This window comes from Hyla sarda, chromosome 5 (genome assembly GCF_029499605.1).
Source record: "Hyla sarda isolate aHylSar1 chromosome 5, aHylSar1.hap1, whole genome shotgun sequence".
NCBI lineage: Eukaryota > Metazoa > Chordata > Amphibia > Anura > Hylidae > Hyla > Hyla sarda.
The window spans coordinates 359,562,498-359,586,902 of record NC_079193.1 but is presented as its reverse complement, the minus strand read 5'-3'; the positions used below and the strand labels follow the sequence as shown (position 1 = coordinate 359,586,902).

Here is a 24,405-nt window from a genome sequence, read left to right as displayed (position 1 = left end):
TATTATAGTAGTTATATTCTTGTATATAGGAGCAGTAGTATAATAGTTATATTCTTGTATATAGGAGCAGTAGTATAACTATTATACTACTGCTCCTATATACAAGAATATAACTACTATAATACTGCTCCTATATAAAAGAATATAACTACTATAATACTGTTCCTATATACAAGAATATAACTACTATAATACTGCTCCTATATACAAAAATATAACTACTGTAATGCTGCCTCCTATGTACAAGAATATAACTACTATAATACTGCTCCTATATACAAGAATATAACTATTATAATGCATGCAAGAGAAAAGAGCGAGACTGCACCACTACAGTATGAGTCGTCCGATATCTTTGTAATCCAATAAGTTACAGGTGCGGTGGAAGTACAGTGGATCCGGGGTGCAAATGAAGCCAGAAAATACAGTAAATGTAAATGGAAGGTAGAAAATAAAGCTCCAGCACTCACCAGGATCGTAGCAGGTTTGTTTATTGCAGAAACAGCATACACAATCGGAATAGCAGCAGGCCCATAGTGGGAAGGGAACTGGAAGAGAGTGCAGCCAAGGCTGCGGGAAAGCGACTAGTTTTGCGGTTAAACCGCTTCGTCTGGCCTTACCAGAGGTGTCCCCCAATGAAAGCTACAAGAAAGAGATTTTACGGTGAGAACAAAAAAATCTCCTTTTCTCGGTTGCTCTTCATTGGGGGACACCTTACTAATGGGACGTACCAAAGCAGTCCCCTAGAGTGGGAAAAACAACCACCAGAGGAAAGGAATCAATCCCGAGTCCAAACTCACGTGTCCACAAGGCCTGCGGACGAGACCCCAGGCCAGAGACAAACCAGGCCCAGAGATTGAGCTCCCGGAAGATCCCTGTCCATGGAGATGGACTAGGACGCCAAAAGGAAGAGACCTTCCTCTGTAGTGACTCAAGACACCCGGGCCATATAGAGACACAAGAAAAAGGTCGATCAGGAAGCCAGACAGGCCGGAACCATCCCGGAAGCAGATAGGAAACAACTCTCAGGAACCCAGCAGGGAGATCAGTGTACTCCTGAGCAGAAGACGAGCACAGGAGGTGGAGACCAGAAACTACAAGAAAAAAGGAAAGACGGAAATCTGCCCCAAAGAGGTCTGGTGCGTGAGAACAAAGACTTGAAGAGCAGCAGACCCAACAACCTGTCCCAGGGGCCAGCCATGAGCACCCAGAAGGCGACAATAGCCTGACTGGTGTAATCCGGATTACCTGAGTGCCCTCTTACTCGGGAGGACATGGACCTCGAAGGAAGAAAGCAGCGGAACACCCTGAATAAGGGGGCACCCCGGATACTGGAAAGACCGACATGGAAACGAGATGGCAGAGTCACCTGAAAGACGAACCCCTGAAGAGTAAGGAAAACAAACGTCCGTGAAAACTCTCCGGACGACCAACTTCAATGTGGAAACATGAAGAAGTGAAGAAGTGGAGGACAGAAAGACCGCCCCACCAAATGGGATCGCGGAGGAGTCTAGGCCGGATCACTATACATGCCCGAGACCTCAGCCATTACCAAGGCCCAAAGAACTGGAAGAGCCACCTGAAAAGAAGGTACGCCACAGCATCCTAGGACAGAGTCCAAGCCAAGGAGACTAACCGGACTTGGACCCCAGGAGTCCAGCGGACCAGAGCACTCCGAAGGAATGCCCCGCCAGAACGGAAACGGAGGGGGAAACAAGGGGGAAACAAAGGGGGATCCAGCTGGAGCTGGAATGTTACTGCAGAAGACCATGGAGTCAGCGCAGTACAACAGACACAGACAAAAAAGGAAGGAAGAACACACCCTTCCAGGGAGATTGCGCCAAGGGAGAGAAAAGCAATGGTAGGACCAGAACAACAGACAGTGGCTAAACCATCTGTCGCCGGCCATACAAGATTACAGAGACTCCTCCAACAAAGGAGAGAGGCAAGGCTGCGTTAGCAGCAGAAGATAACCAAAAAAAAAACTGAAAAAGAGAGCCAGACAGCAATGGTGGATAGTAAGCACACAAGCCTAGACCGTAAAAATCCCGAGGCACACCAGACAGAAGGAAAGGTGAGCTCTACACTTACAGAGCGGCCTCAGCATATGTAGTAACACAGACATGGGTATCTCATGATAGAAGTGGGGTAGCAATACTGCAGACACAAAGGAAACCGATAGGAAGGGAGGTATACCCCTAGTAGAACCACATTGCAACCTTAGAAAGGAGAACAGAGTAATGTTGCTGTTGCTGAGAAAGTCCCTGGAACAAGCAGAAAAAACCCACACCCCATCTCCTAATGGTGGCACACACCAAGACTGTAGGCGCAGACTCAAGAGATGAAGAATATATGTGGAGCAGGAAACATGCCGACTAGGGATCGACCGATTACCGATAATCACGATTTTGGGCATTATCGGTATCGGCAATTACCTTGCCGATAAGCCGATAATGCCACGCCCCCCCCCTGACCAACCGCACCGCGTGGCACCCCCCACCGTAGTGCTGGGCGGTATACCGGTATGAACCGGATACCGTTTTTTTTTCTCCCATGGTATGGATTTTTGCCCATACCGCTAAACGGGTAAGTTTTATTTTTTTTATTGACTCGGAGGGTGGGGGAGAGGCCCCCTCCCCCACCCTCCGAGTCAATTAAAAAAATTAAACTTACCCGTAATGGGGGTGGTCCGGCCTAGTACGCTGCATAGACGTCGCTAAGCCGCTAGTAGTTTTGCAACAGCTGGAGGCACCCCTAGGCGCGGTGCGGCGGGGGGAGCGGTGGCGGTGATAGGTCTCAGGACCCACGGACAGGCAGGGGGAGAGAAGCAGGTGGCGGCGGCGGCCTATGGCACCGCAAAAGCCACTGCAATGCATTGATTTAAAGCCCAAAAAAGTATAGGTAAAGGTTCAGCTCACCATAAGCAGCATGCAGACCCAGATCACAATGAACTCAGCACACCTTCCAGCGGAAGCCACGGAATGAGCAAGGGCCGTGTTCCCAGGTACAAAGGATGAAGCAAAAATGAGGAAAATCCGGCTCCCAGGACTGGATAAAAATAGTAGCTTTAATGAATCATATTAAAATCCAAAGTAGAAAAAAAAGAATGGGGTAAAAGCACAAACGAAACGCACCAACGCGTTTCGACTTGTTAACAAGTCTTAATCATGGTCAATGCTAAAGACAGCAGATTTACCTTATATACTATTCCAAATGGTGACGTCACCCTCTAAGGTCAGGTGAACACAAGGCAAGAGGTAAAACAAGACATGGATATTACTTCACAGATGGTATATACTGGAGAATCATTATACAAAACAAACGTATACTTAGTAACCTCTAATAGATGTAGCTCAGGTCGTGTCTGATATTAAGTCCATACGGGAAGCGAGTATCCAAAACCAAAATCCAATACGCCTCTCGTCTGAACACGGCCCTACTCCAGTCACCACCCCGTGATGGTGGGCGTACCCTCTCTAAGCCAGTCACAGTAATTTGGGGAATAGTACCTGCATGTTTATCAATGATGTGTTTCGTAAAACCTGACGTGGATCTGTTTGTGATCTTGTTACTGTCAGGTATATGGAGATGTTCTTGAATTCTAACCTTAAGTTTCCTGCTCGTGCAACCCACATATTGTAGATTGCACAGTACGCAGGTAATGCTATAAACTACATGATGCGTTTGACAGTTAATAAAACTTTTTATATTATGTGTCTGCCCAGTAGTACATGAGTGAAATGTAGTTTGATTGGTCATATACTGGCATATAGAACATCTAGAATGGCTGCATTTATAGCTCCCTTTACAAGTCAACCAAGTGTCCTGTTTGGGTGAGGAGCTAAACTCACTGGGGGACAAAATGTTATGAAGTGATCTTGCCCTGCGGGGTATTACTCGGATGCCATCCTGAATAATATTAGACATGGTTTTGTCATAGTGAAGAACTGGTAAATGCTTGTAAATTATTTGCTTAATTTCATGAAATTGTTCAGAAAATGGTGTGGTAAATGTGGGTAAAACCTGTGTATTGGATGTGACATTCTGTTTGTCCTGTAAATAGTGGCCAGTAGGTTTAGAATTAACTATATTCTCAGCCCTATTTATGACTTGTGGTTTATAACCTCTGACTCGAAGACGTTTTTTAATGTCAAGACAGGTATGAGTGTATGTATGATGATCTGATGAGGCACGTCTGGCCCTAACAAATTCTCCTATGGGCAGATTGCGAGTGACATGTTCTGGGTGTCAACTGGATGAATGGAGAAGACTATTACCAGCACAAGATTTACGGATCATCTTAGTATGTATGCTCTGAGATTCATGATCTCCTATTAGAGTAATATCCAAAAAATCAATTTGGTCAGGTGAAATATTACAAGTAAAGATGAGAGATAAATTTCATGAAATTAAGCAAATAATTTACAAGCATTTACCAGTTCTTCACTATGACAAAACCATGTCTAATATTATTCAGGATGGCATCCGAGTAATACCCCGCAGGGCAAGATCACTTCATAACATTTTGTCCCCCAGTGAGTTTAGCTCCTCACCCAAACAGGACACTTGGTTGACTTGTAAAGGGAGCTATAAATGCAGCCATTCTAGATGTTCTATATGCCAGTATATGACCAATCAAACTACATTTCACTCATGTACTACTGGGCAGACACATAATATAAAAAGTTTTATTAACTGTCAAACGCATCATGTAGTTTATAGCATTACCTGCGTACTGTGCAATCTACAATATGTGGGCTGCACGAGCAGGAAACTTAAGGTTAGAATTCAAGAACATCTCCATATACCTGACAGTAACAAGATCACAAACAGATCCACGTCAGGTTTTACGAAACACATCATTGATAAACATGCAGGTACTATTCCCCAAATTACTGTGACTGGCTTAGAGAGGGTACGCCCACCATCACGGGGTGGTGACTGGAGTAGGGCCGTGTTCAGACGAGAGGCGTATTGGATTTTGGTTTTGGATACTCGCTTCCCGTATGGACTTAATTTCAGACACGACCTGAGCTACATCTATTAGAGGTTACTAAGTATACGTTTGTTTTGTATAATGATTCTCCAGTATATACCATCTGTGAAGTAATATCCATGTCTTGTTTTACCTCTTGCCTTGTGTTCACCTGACCTTAGAGGGTGACGTCACCATTTGGAATAGTATATAAGGTATATCTGCTGTCTTTAGCATTGACCATGATTAAGACTTGTTAACAAGTCGAAACGCGTTGGTGCGTTTCGTTTGTGCTTTTACCCCATTCTTTTTTTTCTACTTTGGATTTTAATATGATTCATTAAAGCTACTATTTTTATCCAGTCCTGGGAGCCGGATTTTCCTCATTTTTGCTTCATTGATTTAAAGCGCCCGCTTTAAATCAATGATCTGCAGCGGTGTTGCAGGGGGATAAATAGCCGATAACTTATACCGGAATATCGGTATAAGTTATCGGCTATCGGCCCTAACCTCCACCGATTATCGGTATCGGCCCTAAAAAAACGATATCGGTCGATCCCTAATGCCGACACAGTCTGATGTACAGGGAGAAAAAAAGGTCCCCTGAACCCCCAGAAACACACTTTGCGGAAATTTTCGTGGAAAGAGAGACACCGAACTGCAGCCGCGGTATCGCCTGAAACAGGAAGGTGGCTGGTGGATTAGCAAACCATTTAGACAGTCTGGCTATATGGCATAGGACCATGGCCACGCTGAGTCCCACATACAGAAATACACAGTGAAGAGAGATATCAGCCTTCTGACCGAGTAGCAGGCATGCAGAGAGGGTCCTGGTAAAGCCAGGAACCCTGCAACCAGAATGTGGTGCATTGTATAAGGCCCATGGGGTGACTTACTCGGAACTGTACCTCGGCAGAGGGTTACCTGAACTACCATCCACGATGTGGAAAGAGTATGGTAGTTGACCCGACGTAGTATAAGCCATGCGGGGAACCATCTGGCCTACTGGTAAATGATTCCTGAGCACACAGGGTCACTCCATTTAACCTCCCACAGAAAGTGGGGTACTGAAGTGCGGCCTATCCAACGGGAGACCTGGTGGAGTGAAAGACCAAACAGACGAAGGACTGTCTGTCTGGCATCAATCCCATGCACCAATAGGGACACTCCTCTAGATCCCTCACCCTAGCAGTGAGGTACGGCAAACCTGGCTATGTCCACGGCAGCCCTGAGATCAGAGACCGATGGCGGCAGAAACCGTGCAGACAACAGTCTGGCTGAACAAGAATACCTCCATGTGCTGGCGAAAAGAGGACAGTCAGATAGGGGATAACTGTGTCCCTTTGTCACAGATGGGAGACAGGGACACCTAGGAGACATGGATAGAGACTCCGCCCCCCTGGGAGATAGGGGGAGGCTGAGGAACCATGGAATGCCTCCCTGTCATCCCGTATAGAGTCCGTAGGACCCGCTGGGTCAGTTCTACGTATATCGCGCACAGCAGCGGGGTACCGGAACTCCAGTCACAGATACATCAGCCGTGTGACAGGCGGTGTAGGAAACCATGCAGACCACTGTCTGACTTACTGGTATGGGTCCATAGTAGACAATAAGTCATTCCGTTGGTCACCTCACACAGTAGTGAGGTACCGGAACTCCAGCCGCGGGTACATCAGCTGTGTGATGAGAGACAGGCGGCAGAGAAAACCATGCAGAGTAGACCACTGTGTGGTTCACTGGTATGGATCATAGTATACTACTGGTCATTCCTTCGGAAACCTCACACCAGCAGTGGGGTACCGGAGTGTCAGCCACAGACACGGCAGCTGTGAAATGAAACAGGTGAGACTACTGTCTGGCATAATATTAGGTGTAATCCATGCCCACGCAGGAATATTCCCATGAGGACCGTGCACTGGATGAGGGGATCTGTAGCACTAGCCGCGGATGGGATAGCCTGTGGAGAAGGTAATCCCATAGCCCGACATGCCAAGAACCCCCCAGGATGGGTAGCCGGCAGATCTGACAGATGAGGAATCTTAAAAGAAACCCGAGTGTCTGCCAGGAACGCAAAAGAGCTTGCTCATTGTATGGCACTGTATGGTACTCAGTGGTAGAAGAGAACCGATTGGTGGAATACAACCCCGATAGGTTCCAAGGGAACTTGAATCCCTGGTAACAATCCGCCACAGCGGTTTGCATATGTTCCACAAGAGGGAGCAAAAATGCTGGATTAGAATAGATAAGGCTGGTTAAGGCTGCAACAGAAATAAAATTCCAATACAAGTACAGTGGTCCTTCAAGTTACAATATTAATTGGTTCTGGGACGACCATTGTATGTTGAAACCATTGTATGTTGAGACCAGAACTCTATGGAAACCTGGTAATTGGTTCTAAAGATCCAAAATGTCATCCAAAAATAAGGAAAAGTGAGAATTAAAGAAAAATAAGGAGATAACTAATATAGATCAAGCAAATCCTTACATATAAAAGTAATAAAGATCTGCTGGAAGCTGTAATCACTGTCTATGTCAGTGTTTTCCAAGCAGGGAGCCTTCAGCTGTTGCAAAACTACAACTCCCAGCATGCCCGGACAGCCAAAGGCTGTCCGGGCATGCTGGGAGTTGTAGTTTTGCAACAGCTGGGGCACCCTGCTTGGGAAACACTGGTCTATGTAGAGGACAGGAGCTTCTTCAGGGTCCTGTACAGTACATGCAATGTCCTAAAAAAGTAACATGGAGTCGCCCTTAGCTGGTGTCCAAAGGAGCAGGTAATCCTGGGACAGGTAAAGTGAATAGAACATGTAATACCTCTCTGTACTGTAGGGGGCGCTACCAGACATCAGTCAGTGCATACACTTCAGGAATACAGGAATTTTACCAGTGAATACCCATTCTAATTGGTCGTTTCTTCCGGCTATTGACAAGTTTCACAGATCTGGACTGTCCGTACATTGTATGTTGAGTTTGGTTTCAACTTACAATGGTCCAGAAAAGACCATTGTATGTTGAGGCCATTGTAAGTTGAGGGATCACTGTATTGGCCAAAAGAGGGTGCCAAACACCACCAAATTAGGGATCGACGGATTATCGGTATGGCCGATATTATCGGCCGATAATCACGATTTTGGGCATTATCGGTATCGGCAATTACCTTGCCGATAAGCCGATAATGCCCCGCCCGCACCGCGACTGCCCCCCCCCCCCGACCCACCGCACCCCCCATCGTAGTGCTGGGCGGTATACCGGTATGAACCGGATACCGTTTTTTTTTTTTTCTCCCACGGTATGGATTTTTGCCCATACCGCTATACCGGTCGGGCCCCTCCCCCGAGTCAATAAAAAAAATTAAACTTACCCGTAATGGGGGTGGTCCGGGCCATCCATCCTTCCTGTATTGTACGGCGGCATTCCAGGTGGAGGGTTAACCGGTCCGGGCTGTCCTTCTCTGGGGTCCTCTTCTCCACTCCAGGCAGTCTCCGGCCTAGTACGCTGCATAGACGCCGCTACGCCGTGATGTCAGGTGCATCGCTGCGCACGGGCGTCACTGCGCAGCGGCGTCTATGCTGCGTTACTAGGCCGGAGCCTGCCCAGAGTGGAGAAGAGGACCCCGGAGAAGAAGTACCGCCCAGACCGGTTCACCCTCCACCCGGAATGCCGCCGGACACTACAGGAAGGATGGATGGCCCGGACCACCCTGACAGGTAGGGGGAGAGAAGCGGGTGGCGGCGGCGGCACCTATGGCACCGCAAAAGTCACTGCAATTCATTGATTTAAAGCGCCCACTTTAAATCAATGATCTGCAGCGGTGTCGCAGGGGGATAAATAGCCGATAACTTATACCGCAATATCGGTATAAGTTATCGGCTATCGGCCTTAACCTTCATCGATTATCGGTATCGGCCCTAAAAAAACGATATCGGTCGATCCCTACACCAAATGGTCTGAGTGACTAAGAAATATATAATTTTTTTTTTGTTTTTTTTTTTAACTTTACTTTTTTTTTTAACTTTACTTCAAACTTTCCATGATGACAGACAGGACGAGCAGGGAAGATAGGGGGATCCTAGGTGCAACACCAGGCGCTGGCCGTTGGCGGGAAGGGGTTAATGGTGCATACTTTGTCCCGTGCCCCTTAGCCGCTTATGGGATGAACAGGTAGCGCCATGCTCCTGAACCCCCACCTGAAAAAAGGAAACACAAGGGAGTAAAGAACCTAACTAAACAGCCCTTACTAGAAAATAATAAAAATTACCAGGTCTGGAGAGCTCCCAGACCTGTGTCTTGCCTCCTGCTGACACTAAGCTAAAACGGATTATCTCACTGCAGGTGGGCGGGTATATCCTGCCAGGGAGGAGCTGACTTTTTTTCCCTAGTGTCAGCGCCTCCTAGTGGCAAGAGCATATACCCATAAGTAAGGTGTCCCCCAATGAAGAGCGACCGAGAAATAACTACTATATATTAGGCACGATAGAGGATAGATTGTGGTGGCACCACTGGTGGAACGCAAGCAAGAAGAGCTACTAAATAAACCCAGAGCAGAAATAAATGCCATACAAAAACATACAATGAGAGGTGCACAATGCCAGGAAAAATAAGTATGAAACAATAAAAAAAATACAGTAGAAAAACGGCAAAAGTGGCACTTACCTCTAAAATGTAAATCTTTATTTCATTCCATTAAAAACAGTAATTTTAGAGGCCACTTATGTTGTTTTTCTACTGTATTTTTATAACTACTATATTATTGCCTGTAATGGAAAATAACATTGAACCTGAAGAGAGGAATTTAAAGGTAGACTGGAGCTGTTCTAAAAGAATGTAATAATATCAGAAGACGTCTTACATCCACTCTGTATAAAATCCAGGGCGACTCCAGTGGTGATTTCCATCCCGGTGTCGATATAAGCCTGGCAGTTCTTGAGGGATGACAGGGAGGTCTCCACAGCAGAGGCAGAGATCAGCGATGCACTGTGAGAGGCGGCCATGTTCTGATACCCAGCTAAGAAAGGACACACAGTAAATATACTGATCACTAAGATGATCTACAGTAATAAAATCACAGACAATTGGGGAAAAAAAGCAGTAAAAATAAATGAGAGAAAACACCCCCCACATCCCCCTCTGTGATGACGCAGCTCTACATTCTGTGTTCCCTTCTGTCCCCAGGACACAGTTATCTACATACTGCATGAAATACAACTACACATAGGGCGGCAGGGTGAAAGGAAGTTATTGTTATATACACAATCTACAAGATGCCCATTACGATCTGCCCACCAATCAGCAGTGCCATATGTTAGCTCTTCGCCAGCTTTCCTAAATGCTTATAGACATCTTAAGCAGGCCTGTATTTAAAGGGGTTTTCTGGAATAAATTTATTGATGACTTATCTTCAGGATAGATCATCACGATCAGATCAGTGGGGCAGACGCCAGACACCTCCCCCAACCAACTATTTTCCAGCTGTGGAGTCTGCTTATACATAGAACAGAGCTGGAGGTAGACAGCGCCATACATGATGTAGTGGCTATGCAGGGTTACTGCAGCTCAGTTGTAATTGAAGTGCATGGGAGCTGAGCTGCAGTAAGGCTAAGTTTCCACTTGTTTTTTTCTCTGGCAGTTTTCGGAAAACTACCAATGCAGTTTTTGAGCAAAAGCCAGAAATGTATTCAAAAGGAATTGGAAATATAAAGGAAGGACTTACACCTCTCCTCCCTTATGGATCCACTTCTGACTTTGGCTCAAAAACTGCAGTGGTAGTTTTCCGAAAACTGCCAGAGAAAGAACCAAGTGGAAACTTAGCCTAACTGTGCATGGCCACTACGCAATGTATGGCGCTGTCTCCCTTCGGCTCTAGTCGCTGTGTATGCTTAAACTGATCAGCAGGGCTGATGAGTATCGGACACCTATCAATTTGTGGTGCCGTCTCAGCTAGTGATTCGGAGCGCGCAGGTCCTGCTCCAAGTGCTTGTCTTGGAAGCAGAAAGAAGAGAGAATATCGAAGAGTGGGATGTAGGTGAACGAGAGCTGTAGGGGACTGGGGCTATTCTAGGTACATATGTTTTGGGGTTTTCTGTTATCTGCATTGCCATCTATGAAGATGGTGCACACTGACACAGTCCTGTCAACGATTTTGCCGGCGCCCGCACTCCAGACAAAATCTCCACTAGGAATATCTCCATGTGGAGATTCAGCAGTATGGACTATCAGCTAGCCAACAGTGTCTGAAGCCAATAGAGATTCTCTTTAAAGGGGTTCTCCAAAGCAGGACCCAGGATAAGATAGACAGACACCTAGAGCACCACAGGGGAAAGGGGGGGAGCACAAGTTTATTGGGAAAAAAGAAATTCAATCCACTTTTGCAGCACTGTGCCACTTATCCCTGCCGCTGGCACCTCTTCATTATTACCAGTCACTGACGCTGCAGATGTGATCACAACTGTGAGTCAATGAGGTGAACAGAGAGAAGCCAGTGCTGAGACATTAAATAAGGAGCGTGTGCCTCTTAGTAAATCCAGCAAACTGGAAGCTTTATACGGCATATGAAAAGTAAACCTCCCCCATTGTATGAGCCAATCAGATGAAGGGAAACTCTCCGAAACGCATCATTTGTTTTTTTCCCTGAACTCTACTTCGTCCTACAAGTTTGGTATTCTTTTTGTGTTGCAATGTTCTGAGAGCACAAACTCCATTGATTTCTATGGGAGATCTGTAGAGACCCAAGTTAAGAGCTCGGGCATCATCGGCACTTCCACAGAAATTAATTGAGTGTGTGCCAAGTTAATTTTGGCTGCAGAACCCCTTTAAATCAGTTTGTTCTTTTTAAAGTTGAGAGTACACTTATGACTGCGACACACAGGGAGTGAGATGAGGGGACAGTAATAACTGACGCACAGGGGACACTTATGACTGTGACACACAGGGAGTGAGATGAGGGGACAGTAATAACTGACACAGACTGTGACACATGGGGGGGGGGGGGGGGAGATGAGGAGACATAAAAGGACATCTGCAGCAAAAGACAACTTCTCCCCTATCCACAAGATGAGGGATAAGTGTCTGATTGTGGGGGGGGTCTTCTGCACGGGGCCCCCGCATTGCCGCTCTATGTGAGCGGCTAATGTGCGTAGCGTCGACACTCTGTGGCCAGCACGCCCTCCTGCACAGAGCCGTGGCCCCGTGCAGGAGATCGCGCGGGGCGGGGGGCTGGGTCGTGGGTTAGGGGGGAGATCGTGGGGGGTCCCAGCGGCCGGATCCCCCACGATCAAACACTTATCCCCCCTGTGGATAGGGGATAAGTTGTCTATTGCTACAGATGTCCTTTAAAAGGGGTGCTACGAGAAAGTTAATAAAAATAAAAATGCCCCAAAGCCACCACAAAATGTGATTTTGCCAGCTCCTATGGCCCCTGTTGTCTCTTAAATATTCTTTTTTCTCGCTTTCAGCCCAGACTACAACTCCCAGCAGTCAGTGTGGCTCTGAGTAATGGCTGCCAACCAATTGCTTTTACTATATGTGTGCATGCTGTGTTACTGTCTGCAGCACACACTGTACATGTCTTTTCTTTCCCTCCCCCAAGCAATAAATCATGCTATACTCTGAATGGCAGCAGTCAGTGATAGGGTGCGTTCACACTGAGGAATCCTCACGTAAAAATTCTGCCGCGTAATATACGTTTTTTTCCCACGAAATATAGGAGGAAACGTTTTCAAGAGGAAATCATTTATACCATTGACTTCAATGGACTTCTGCTCGTGTATTCCACAAGAAGAATGAACATGTTCTTTCTTCTAGTGGAACGGAATTCCGCAGCGAAATTCCGCGAGCGGAATTTGCGCAGTGTGAACAGTGCAGAGTAAAATACACTGAAGTCAATGGCAAAGCAGATGTTAATTATTTCTTAGCGGAGAATTCAAGAGGAATTACTCGAGTAAATTCCTCTTGAATTACTCAGTTTGAACGCACCCATAAGAGCTACAGCAGGAAAAGAGCAGTGTTATGTGCTGAGTTGTGACTGAGAATCTTCACTAGGCTTCTCTCCCGCAAGATCCTCACACGGGGAGGGGAGCTGTGGCTGTGAATCCAGAAATCACATGGTGTTTGTCTTCCAGGTGGGTGGGGGCTAGGTCTCAGTGAGGGGTTTACACAATGACAAGCAGGATCTGATTATGAGGTCTTTCTCTCACTCCCTGCATGTAAGGCTGGGTTCACACTACGGTTTGTCATTACGGTTCCCGTATACGGCTGGGAGGAGGGGTGGGCGGGGCTTAATCGCGGCGCCCGCACTCAGCCGTATAGGGAACCGTAGATAATGTATGTTTATGAGCCGCGGTCGACCACGTTTTTGCCTGCGGTCGGGAAACCGCATACGGCCGAAAAAGCAGCCGACCGGAGGCTGCGGTTCACTCCAGTTGGCTCATAGACATACATTAAATACGGTTCCCTATACGGCTGAGTGCGGGCGCCGCGATTAAGCCCCGCCCCCTCCTCCCAGCCGTATACGGGAATCGTAATTACAAACCGTAGTGTGAACCCAGCCTAAGTGACAGCTGAAAGAGGGAAACTGCTCTATATAGCTAATGAATGATATTTAGACAAATACATAGGTCGGTGAGAGGGAAAGGATGGGCTATGGGTTTAGTTCCCTGGAGTATCCCTTTAAGGGTCTATTCACATGGCAGAATTTCCGCTTGCGGAAATCCGCCTCAAATTAAAGGGGTATTCCAGGAAAAAAACTTTTTTTTTTATATCAACTGGCTCCAGAAAGTTAAACAGATTTGTAAATTACTTCTATTAAAAAAATCTTAATCCTTTCAATAATTATCAGCTGCTGAAGTTGAGTTGTTCTTTTTTGTCTGGCAACAGTGCTCTCTGCTGACATCTCTGCTTGTCTTGGGAACTACACAGAGTAGAAGAGGTTTACTATGGGGATTTGCTTCTACTCTGGACAGTTCCCGAGACAGGTGTCATCAGAGAGCACTTAGACAGAAAAGAACAACTCAACTTCAGCAGCTCATAAGTACTGAAAGGATTAAGATTTTTAATAGAAGTAATTTACAAATCTGTTTGACTTTCTTGAGCCAGTGGCTATATATATATACAATATATATATATATATATATATATATATATATAAGAAAGTTTTTTCCTGGATAACCCCTTTAAATCCCATAGACTTCTATGGGATTCCGCACTCCCATTCACACTTCTGAAATTCCGCTTTATGGGCTTTAATTTGAGGCGGAATTCCGCAAGCGAAAATTCTGCCGTGTGAATAGACCCTAAAGGGGTACTCCGTTAGAAATTTTTTTTTTATTAATCATCTGGTACCAGAAAGTAACAGATTTGTAAATTACTTCTATTGAAAAATCTTTATCTTTCCAGTACTTATTAGCTGCTGAATACTACAGAGGAAGTTCTTTTCTTTTTGTTTTCTGACCACAGTGCTCTCTGCTGACACCTCTGTCTGTATCAGGAAATGTCCAGAGCAGGAGCAAATCATCATAGCAAACCTAACCTGTTCTGGACAGTTCCTGATACGGACAGAGGTGTCAGCAGAGAGCACTGTGGGCAGAAAAAAAAAAAAGAAATCCAAAAAGAAAGGAACTAGGTCTGTAATATACAGCTGCTAATAAGTACTGGAAGGATAAAGATTTTTTTAATAGAAGTAATTTACATAATCTGATTAACTTTCTGGCACCAGTTGATCAAAATAAAAATGTTTTCCACCGGAGTACCCCTTTAATCACTAATCATATAATGTCACATTGTGCAGTGATGTCACATTACGTCAAATGCAAGTTGTCAGCCCCGGATGAACGCCTCCAGCTTTATTGGAAACAGTACATAGGATGAGTTCAGTCTTCTCCGCCATACTCTAGGACAGTGTTTCCCAACCAGGGTGCCTCCAGATGTTGCAAAACTACAACTCCCAGCATGCCCGGACAGCCGTAGTTTTGCAACAGCTGGAGGCACCCTGGTTGGGAAACACTGCTCTAGGATTTCTGACACAGATTTTGCCGCAGTTTTGGATACACCTTACACCCATAAATTGGCGCTTACACACATTGTGGTGACCCAACACAGTCTCCAGGTAGAAACAAGTGACATGGTGCTTTTTAGGTTTTTTTCAGGCATCGTGTCCCCATCAGAAAGGTCTGCACCATATAAACTACAGCAGTGTTACCCAACCAGGGTGCCTCCAGCTGTTGCAAAACTACAACTCTTAACCTCATTGTAGCTCTAGGACAGCGTTTCCCAACGAGGGTCCTAGCGCTACAATGAGGCTGAGAGTTGTAGTTTTGCAACAGCTGGAGGCACCCTGGTTGGGAAACACTGTCCTAGAGCTACAATGAGGCTGAGAGTTGTAGTTTTGCAACAGCTGGAGGCACCCTGGTTGGGAAACACTGTCCTAGAGCTACAGTGAGGCTGAAAGTTGTAGTTTTGCAACAGCTGGAGGCACCCTGGTTGGGAAACACTGTCCTAGAGCTACAATGAGGCTGAGAGTTGTAGTTTTGCAACAGCTGGAGGCACCCTGGTTGGGAAACACTGTCCTAGAGCTACAATGAGGCTGAGAGTTGTAGTTTTGCAACAGCTGGAGGCACCCTGGTTGGGAAACACTGTCCTAGAGCTACAATGAGGCTGAGAGTTGTAGTTTTGCAACAGCTGGAGGCACCCTGGTTGGGAAACACTGTCCTAGAGCTACAATGAGGCTGAGAGTTGTAGTTTTGCAACAGCTGGAGGCACCCTGGTTGGAAAACACTGTCCCAGAGCTACAGTGAGGCTGAGAGTTGTAGTTTTGCAACAGCTGGAGGCAGACTGGTTGGGAAACCCTGAACTACAGCAAACATTCCTGCTGGACACTACAGGACGCGGTTTGTAACAGAATTAATAGGATTTCATCACAGAAATCCACGAAAACTTTAGTGTGTGTGAACAGAGCCCAAGCGGTTTCTTAACTGAAATAGTTATCTGACCCTGTGACAGCTGATGTGGATATAGGACTCTTTACCAAACCATGGCAGCACAGACTACACAAGCCTGACATTCAGGAGCCAGGGAAAGCTGGGTGACAAAATGCATCAGTCACACAGAAACAGCGCCACCACAACTCTACTAGAGCTACTGCGGGACGAGGCTGGGAGAACATGCTGAGACTTGTAGTTCGCGTACCTGTCCGTCACACGTTGTTCCAGAACTAGCGCGCGCCGCTTTACCTCACGCCTGGCCACGCCCCTGCCACTGGGCTGGTTGTTGCTATGGAAAATGGCGCGGTGTGCGTGACGTCATCCGAGGGCGCCGCAATCACCTGACAGCGGGGATGGAGGGTCATGTGACGGCAGAGATGACAGCGGTTTCCTTGTTGTGGGGTCTGTGCTGAGAGCGGTGTATGGTGGAGAGAGGCCCCCGGACAAGGCTGCAGCACTGGGACAGGTATGGAAGGGACGGGACTACAACTCCCAGCAGGCCCTGTCAGCGCCTCAGAGTCACAGGTTGAATGGCTTATGCTTTGGATATAGTGAAATGGTGATAGATATCTGTGTATACCACTCCAAGAGGTTCTTCAGCAGCTGTAGTAGCCAGTTTACACACCTCAGCTGCTGCAGAACATCATAATACACACCTCATCTGCTGCAGAACTTCATAATACACACATCAGCTGCTGCAGAACATCATAATACACACCTCATCTGCTGCAGAACTTCATAATACACACCTCATCTGCTGCAGAACTTCATAAAACACACCTCAGCTGCTGCAGATCATCATAATACACACCTCATCTACAGCACCTCATCTGCTGCAGAACCTCATAATACACACCTCATCTGCTGCAGAACTTCATAATACACACCTCAGCTGCTGCAGAACATCATAATACACACCACAGCTGCTGCAGAACATCATAATACACACCTCATCTGCTGCAGAACTTCATAATACACACCTCATCTGCTGCAGAACTTCATAAAACACACCTCAGCTGCTGCAGATCATCATAATACACACCTCATCTACAGCACCTCATCTGCTGCAGAACCTCATAATACACACCTCATCTGCTGCAGAACTTCATAATACACACCTCAGCTGCTGCAGAACATCATAATACACACCTCAGCTGCTGCAGAACATCATAATACACACCTCAGCTGCTGCAGAACATCATAATACACACCTCAGCTGCTGCAGATCATCATAATACACACCTCATCTACAGCACCTCATCTGCTGCAGATCATCATAATACACACCTCAGCTGCTGCAGAACATCATAATACACACCTCATCTGCTGCAGAACATTATAATACACACCTCATCTGCTGCAGAACCTCATAATACACACCTCATCTGCTGCAGAACATTATAATACACACCTCATCTGCTGCAGAACCTCATAATACACACCTCATCTGCTGCAGAAGTTCATAATACACACCTCATCTGCTGCAGAACATTATAATACACACCTCATCTGCTGCAGAACCTCATAATACACACCTCATCTGCTGCAGAACATTATAATATACACCTCATCTGCTGCAGAACCTCATAATACACACCTCATCTGCTGCAGAACATTATAATACACACCTCATCTGCTGCAGAACCTCATAATACACACCTCATCTGCTGCAGAACTTCATAATACACACATCTGCTGCAGAACATTATAATACACACCTCATCTGCTGCAGAACTTCATAATACACACCTCAGCTGCTGCAGAACCTCATAATACACACCTCAGCTGCTGCAGAACTTCATAATACACACCTCATCTACAGCACCTCATCTGCTGCAGAACTTCATAATACACACCTCTTCTGCTGCAGAAGTTCATAATACACACCTCATCTGCTGCAGAACATTATAATACACACCTCATCTACAGCACCTCATCTGCTGCAGAACTTCATAACACACACCTCATCTGCTGCAGAACATTATAATACACACCTCATCTGCTGCAGAACCTCATAATACACACCTCATCTGCTGCAGAACCTCATAATACACACCTCATCTGCTGCAGAACATCATAATACACACCTCATCTGCTGCAGAACCTCATAATACACACCTCTTCTGCTGCAGAACCTCATAATACACACCTCTTCTGCTGCAGAACTTCATAATACACACCTCTTCTGCTGCAGAACATTATAATACACCTCATCTGCTGCAGAACATCATAATACACACCTCTTCTGCTGCAGAACATTATAATACACCTCATCTGCTGCAGAACTTCATAATACACACCTCCGCTGCTGCAGAACCTCATAATACACACCTCAGCTGCTGCAGAACATTATAATACACACCTCATCTGCTGCAGAACCTCTTAATACTTTCTAAGATTTACTTGTATAGTGTTTCTCCCCGCAGCTATAGCTCCGGCTCTAGGACGTGACCATGGTGGACTTCCTGGCTGAGAACAACCTTTGTGGACAGGCCGTCCTGCGCATCGTCTCCCGGGGCAACGCTATCATCGCTGAACTGCTAAGACTCTCTGAGTTTGTACCGGGGGTCTTCAGGCTGAAAGACAAGGCGGACCAGCAGAAATATGGCGAAATCATATTTGACTTCAGTTACTTCAAGGTGAACAGGCAGCAGATACCACTGACACTGTTATCCCTCTGGTGAAGAATTCATTAAGATGGTCGCTGCAAATACAATGAAGGAGTTTAAGCATTATGGGATAGGTATAAGGCTATCCTTCATTAAGATAGATAGGTATAAGGCTATCCTTCATATAAGATAGAGATAGGTATAAGGCTATCCTTCATATAAGATAGAGATAGGTATAAGGCTATCCTTCATATAAGATAGATATAGACATAAGGCTATCCTTCATATAAGATAGGGATAGGTATAAGACTATCCTCCATATAAGATAGAGATAGGTATAAGGCTATGCTTCATATAAGATAGAGATAGGTATAAGGCTATCCTTCATATAAGATAGATATAGACATAAGGCTATCCTTCATATAAGATAGAGATAGGTATAAGGCTATCCTTCATATAAGATAGAGATAGGTATAAGGCTATCCTTCATATAAGATAGATATAGACATAAGGCTATCCTTCATATAAGATAGGGATAGGTATAAGGCTATCCTTCATATAAGATAGAGATAGGTATAAGGCTATCCTTCATATAAGATAGGGATAGACATAAGGCTATCCTTCATATAAGATAGAGATAGACATAAGGCTATCCTTCATACACGGCTCAAAAAATAAAGGGAACACTTAAACACCACAATGTAACTCCAAGTCAATGACACTTCTGGGAAATCACACTGTCCACTCAGGAAGAACACTGATTGACAATCAATTTCACATGCTGTTGTGCAAATGTGAAACATTCAAAAGTGACCAAAACATCAGCCAGGAAGCATAGGAACTGAGACCACTTCTCAGTTCCTCTGCTTCCTGGCTGATGTTTTGGTCACTTTTGAATACTGGCGGTGTTTTCACTCTAGTGGTAGCAAGAGACGGAGTCTACAACCCACACAAGTGGCTCAGGTAGTGCAGCTCATCCAGGATGGCAAGAAGGTTTGCTGTGTCTGTCAGCATAGTGTCCAGAGCATGGAGCCAATACCAGGAGACAGGCCAGTACATCAGGAGACGTGGAGGAGGCTGTAGGAGGGCAACAACTCAGCAGCAGGACCGCTACCTCCGCCTTTGTGCAAGGAGGAGCACTGCCAGAGCCCTGCAAAATGACCTCCAGCAGGCCACAAATGTGTATGTGTCCACTCAAACAGTCAGAAACAGACTCCATGAGGGTGGTATGAGGGTCCGACGTCCACAGGTGGGGGTTGCGCTTACAGCCCAACACCGTGCAGGACGTTTGACATTTGCCAGAGAACACCAAGATTGGCAAATTCGCCACTGGCGCCCTGTGCTCTTCACAGATGAAAGCAGGTTCACACTGAGCACATGTGATAGAGTCTGGAGATGCCGTGGAGAACGTTCTGTTGCCTGCAACATCCTCCAACATGACTGGTTTGGCGGTAGGTCAGTAATGGTGTGGGGTGGCATTTCTTTGGGGGGCCGCACAGCCCTCCATGTGCTTGCCAGAGGTAGCCTGACTGCCATTAGGTACCAAGATGAGATCCTCAGACCCCTTGTGAGACCATATGCTGGTGCTGTTGGCCCTGGGTTCCTCCTAATACAAGACAATGCTAGACCTCATGTGGCTGGAGTGTGTCAGCAGTTCCTGCAAGAAGAAGGCATTGATGCTATGGACTGGCCCGCCCGTTCCCCTGACCTGAATCTGATTGAGCACATCTTGGACATCATTTCTCGCTCCATCCACCACAGACTGTCCAGGAGTTGGCGGATGCTTTAGTCCAGGTCCTGGAGGACATCCCTCAGGTGACCATCCACCACCTCATCAGGAGCATGCCCAGGCGTTGTAGGGAGGTCATACGGGCACGTGGAGGCCACACACACTACTGAGACTCATTGTGACTTGTTTTAAGGACATTACATAAAGTTGGATCAGCCTGTAGTGGGGTTTTCCACTGTGATTTTGAGTGTGACTCCATATCCAGACCTCCAGGGGTTGATACATTTGATTTCCATTGATAATTTTTGTGTGATTTTGTTTTCAGCGCATTCAACTATGTAAAGACGAAAGTATTTCATACGATTAGTTCATTCATTCAGATCTAGGATGTGTTATCTTAGTGTTCCTTTTATTTTTTTTGAGCAGTGTATAACATAGGAACAGATAGGTATAAGGCTATCCTTCATATAAGATAGGGATAGAGATAGATATAAGGCTATCCTTCATATGAGATAGGGATAGAGATAGGTATAAGGCTATCCTTCATATGAGATAGAGATAGGTATAAGACTATCCTTCATATAAGATAGGGATAGGTATAAGGCTATCCTTCATATAAGATAGATAGGTATAAGGCTATCCTTCATATAAGATAGATAGGTATAAGGCTATCCTTCATATAAGATAGAGATAGACATAAGGCTATCCTTCATATAAGATAGAGATAGGTATAAGGCTATCCTTCATATAAGATAGAGATAGGTATAAGGCTATCCTTCATATAAGATAGGGATAGAGATAGGTATAAGGCTATCCTTCATATAAGATAGGGATAGAGATGGGTATAAGGCTATCCTTCATATGAGATAGAGATAGATATAAGACTATCCTTCATATAAGATAGGAATAGATATAAGGCTATCCTTCATATAAGATAGAAATAGGTATAAGGCTATCCTTCATATAAGATAGAGATAGGTATAAGGATATCCTTCATATAAGATAGGGATAGGTATAAGACTATCCTTCATATAAGATAGGGATAGGTATAAGGCTATCCTTCATATAAGATAGAGATAGGTATAAGGCTATCCTTCATATAAGATAGGGATAGGTATAAGGATATCCTTCATATAAGATAGGGATAGGTATAAGGATATCCTTCATATAAGATAGAAATAGGTATAAGGATATCCTTCATATAAGATAGGGCCAGGGACTATTGATAGTATTTAGAATTTTGGGCAGACTAGATGGGCTGAATGGGTTTATCTGCCGACACATTCTATGTTTCTATGGATAGTTACAACTACATGGACATCCACAGGAGCTGCAGTTTCTTTGGGTTTTTGTGACTTGGTGCCTCTCCTAACCTTGCACCAGTAAATCAGGGCTTTGTTGTTTTACTGTATTTTGGCAATGGTGCTATGTAGAAAGAAATCTGAGGGAGGAGATTTTTAAGGAGGAGCTGGTGTCCTTAAAGGGGTACTCCGGTGGGAATTTTTTTTGTTTAAAATCAACTGTGCCAGAAAGTTAAACAGATTTGTAAATTACTTCTATTAAAAAAATCTTTATCCTTCTAGTGCTTTTTAGCAGCTGTATGCTTCAGAGTAAATTCTTTTCTGTTTGAATTTCTTTTTTGTCTTGTCCACAGTGCTCTCTGCTGACACCTGATGCCCCTATCAGGAACTGTCCAGAGCAGGAGAAAATCCCCATAGCAAACCTATGCTGCTCTGGACAGTTCCTGATACAGGCATCAGGTGTCAGCAGAGAGCACTGTGGACAAGACAAAAAAGAAATTAAAAAAGCAAAGAATTTCCTCTGTAGCATACAGCTGCTAATAAGTACTGGAAGGATAAAGATTTTTTTAATCTGTTTAACTCTCTGGCACCAGTTCATTTAAAAAAAAAAAAAGTTTTCCACTGGAGTACCCCTTTAAGATTTTGCATCCAAAATAGTCAGAATAGAGTTCCCCTGTGTACTTACAGCAGTGCCCACTCTCCTTTCTAGTATCTGCGTAGTTCAGGGCCTTTAGATATAAAATCAGGACTGATGCCAAAACATTTTTCCAGCAATACACATGAATGTATCTTTTCCTCACAGGGCCCTGATAATTGGGAGGGGAAGTTGGAGGCCAAACCAGAACTTCAAGATCTAGATGAGGAATTCAGAGAAAACAACATTGAAATCCTCACAAGATTTTATTTGGCCTTTGAAAGTGTCCACAAATACATTCTCGACTTAAACAGGTATGTGCTGTCCAATTATATTGCAGCCTCTAAAGAAGAACTCTTTCAATTATCTTTTCTTTCCATATAGTGCAGTACAGGCTATTATTATAGAATAATGTAGCGGTTCTTTTGTATGCCTTTTGCTTACCTGTTTTAGCTGATTTGGCAGGCATGAGATTTCAGCCATACTCATTGCACATAGAATCACAGAAATGATTTCCTAATCCTGCCTACATTTCCAATGAATCCTGGTGTTTGTGTATATTCTCTTCTCAGATATTTGGATGATCTTAATGAAGGAATTTATATTCAGCAAACTCTTGAAACAGTACTTCTCAATGAAGATGGGAAGCAACTATTAGTGAGTAATAGTTATACCTTTATATTTATTTATATAATATATATAATTTTTTATTTAAACATTCCTTTAGTGTAAATAACATATATGAAAAGTACCATCTTAATTTTTTGTATGGTGTAAGTGCTTAAAGTTAAATTGTTACTGTCAATTGAAAAGAAAAAATAACTTGACATTTTACGCAGACATGTCAAAAGTTTTGATCGGTCAGGGTCTTAGTGCTGAGACTTTCACCTACCTCTAGATATAGCCAGGAGATGTGCACAAGCAGGATTCTTCACTCCTCACCTCAGTGCTCATTCAGTCACACAGCAGGATAAAGGCTCCATTATAAGTCAGTGGAGCCAGTCAAATCGGATTCTAGCTATATTTAGAGATCGGTGGGGGTCTCTGATCGATCAAAAACATTTTTGACGTGTCTGCATAAAAAAAAAAAAAAAAAAAAACGTAACTCTGCTAAGGTCCAATGCATGTGGCTCCTCTTGTCCTGAATCCCCAGGACTGAACTTTCTGTTTGTTTACCTGTGTCCTAAGGACCATGATGTGGATCCTTGAATCCTGTCTAATTGACTTAAAGTACTCTGCCCTTAGACATCTTATCCCCTATCCAAAGCATAGGGGATAAGATGTCTGATCGCGAGGGTCCTGCTGATGGGAACCCCCCGCGATCTCTCCTGCAGCACCCCCTGTCAGTTGGTGCACGGGGCGAGCTTCGCTCCATTTCTGACTGGCACAATGCAGGGGCCAGAAGATATTGACATCACAGCCCCGTCCCCTCAATGCAAGTCTATGGGAGGGGGCGTGGCGGCCGCCACGTCCCCTCCCATAGACTTGCATTGGGGGCGGGGTGTGACGTCACAAGGGGGCGGGGTGGTGACATCATGATCCTTCGGCCCCTGCATCGCCAGTCATCAGACACAGAGCGAAGCTCGCTCCGTGCACCAAATGACAGGGGGTGCAGCAGGAAAGATCGCGGGGGGTTCCCATCGGCAGGACCCTCGTGATAAGACATCTTATCCCCTATCCTTTTGGATAGGGGATAAGAGGTCTAGCGGTGGAGTACCCCTTTAAATATATTTAGACTGTGTGTGGTCATTGGTATGGATGGTGATTGTATTAAGGTGTATTAAGAAAACCTTTGTTTGTCAGACATTATAACATAGTTTAGGGAGTGAACTCTCATTGATTCTTCCTGCACAGTGTGAAGCCTTATACCTGTACGGGGTGATGCTGCTGGTGATCGATCAAAAAATTGAGGGAGAAGTGCGGGAGAGGATGTTGGTTTCTTACTACAGATACAGGTATGTACATCTTATACATACGCAGCTTTATATTTACCTGTGACCTGCAGGAATGTAAATTTGTGTCCTTCAGTGTAAGTCTTCTTACTGTCTTGTACATTGTAACTTCTATCGATTTCTGTATCACGGGGTGGGGGCTTACGAAGTACCTGTTCTTTGTAGGGACTAGGGATCGACCGATTATCGGTTTGCTCAATATTATCAGCCGATATTCACGATTTTCGGCGTTATC

The 24,405-nt window shown here is 45.1% G+C and overlaps 2 protein-coding genes across 4 annotated transcripts in view; one reads left to right on the top strand and one right to left on the bottom strand.

Annotated features, from left to right (window-relative positions):
* NSMCE2 (NSE2 (MMS21) homolog, SMC5-SMC6 complex SUMO ligase) overlaps positions 1 to 16,274 on the bottom strand; it is a 335,532-nt gene extending 319,258 nt beyond the window's left edge. Inside the window, exons 1-2 of one of the 2 annotated variants that reach the window (XM_056522743.1) lie at positions 16,151 to 16,274; positions 9,822 to 9,977 (exon numbers count right to left, since the gene is read on the bottom strand). In XM_056522743.1, coding sequence (XP_056378718.1) covers positions 9,822 to 9,963 — 142 coding nt within the window. In that variant the 5' untranslated portion in view covers positions 9,964 to 9,977; positions 16,151 to 16,274. The remainder of the gene's footprint in view (positions 1 to 9,821; positions 9,978 to 16,150) is intronic. The other variant, XM_056522742.1, reaches the window with a different exon arrangement.
* The window catches only part of WASHC5 (WASH complex subunit 5), a 78,593-nt gene continuing 70,459 nt past the window's right edge, over positions 16,272 to 24,405 (top strand). The window contains exons 1-5 of one of the 2 annotated variants that reach the window (XM_056522740.1): positions 16,272 to 16,411; positions 18,372 to 18,584; positions 22,387 to 22,532; positions 22,791 to 22,875; positions 24,073 to 24,173. In XM_056522740.1, coding sequence (XP_056378715.1) covers positions 18,399 to 18,584; positions 22,387 to 22,532; positions 22,791 to 22,875; positions 24,073 to 24,173 — 518 coding nt within the window. In that variant the 5' untranslated portion in view covers positions 16,272 to 16,411; positions 18,372 to 18,398. Of the gene's footprint in view, positions 16,471 to 18,371; positions 18,585 to 22,386; positions 22,533 to 22,790; positions 22,876 to 24,072; positions 24,174 to 24,405 lie in introns of both variants that reach the window. The other variant, XM_056522741.1, reaches the window with a different exon arrangement.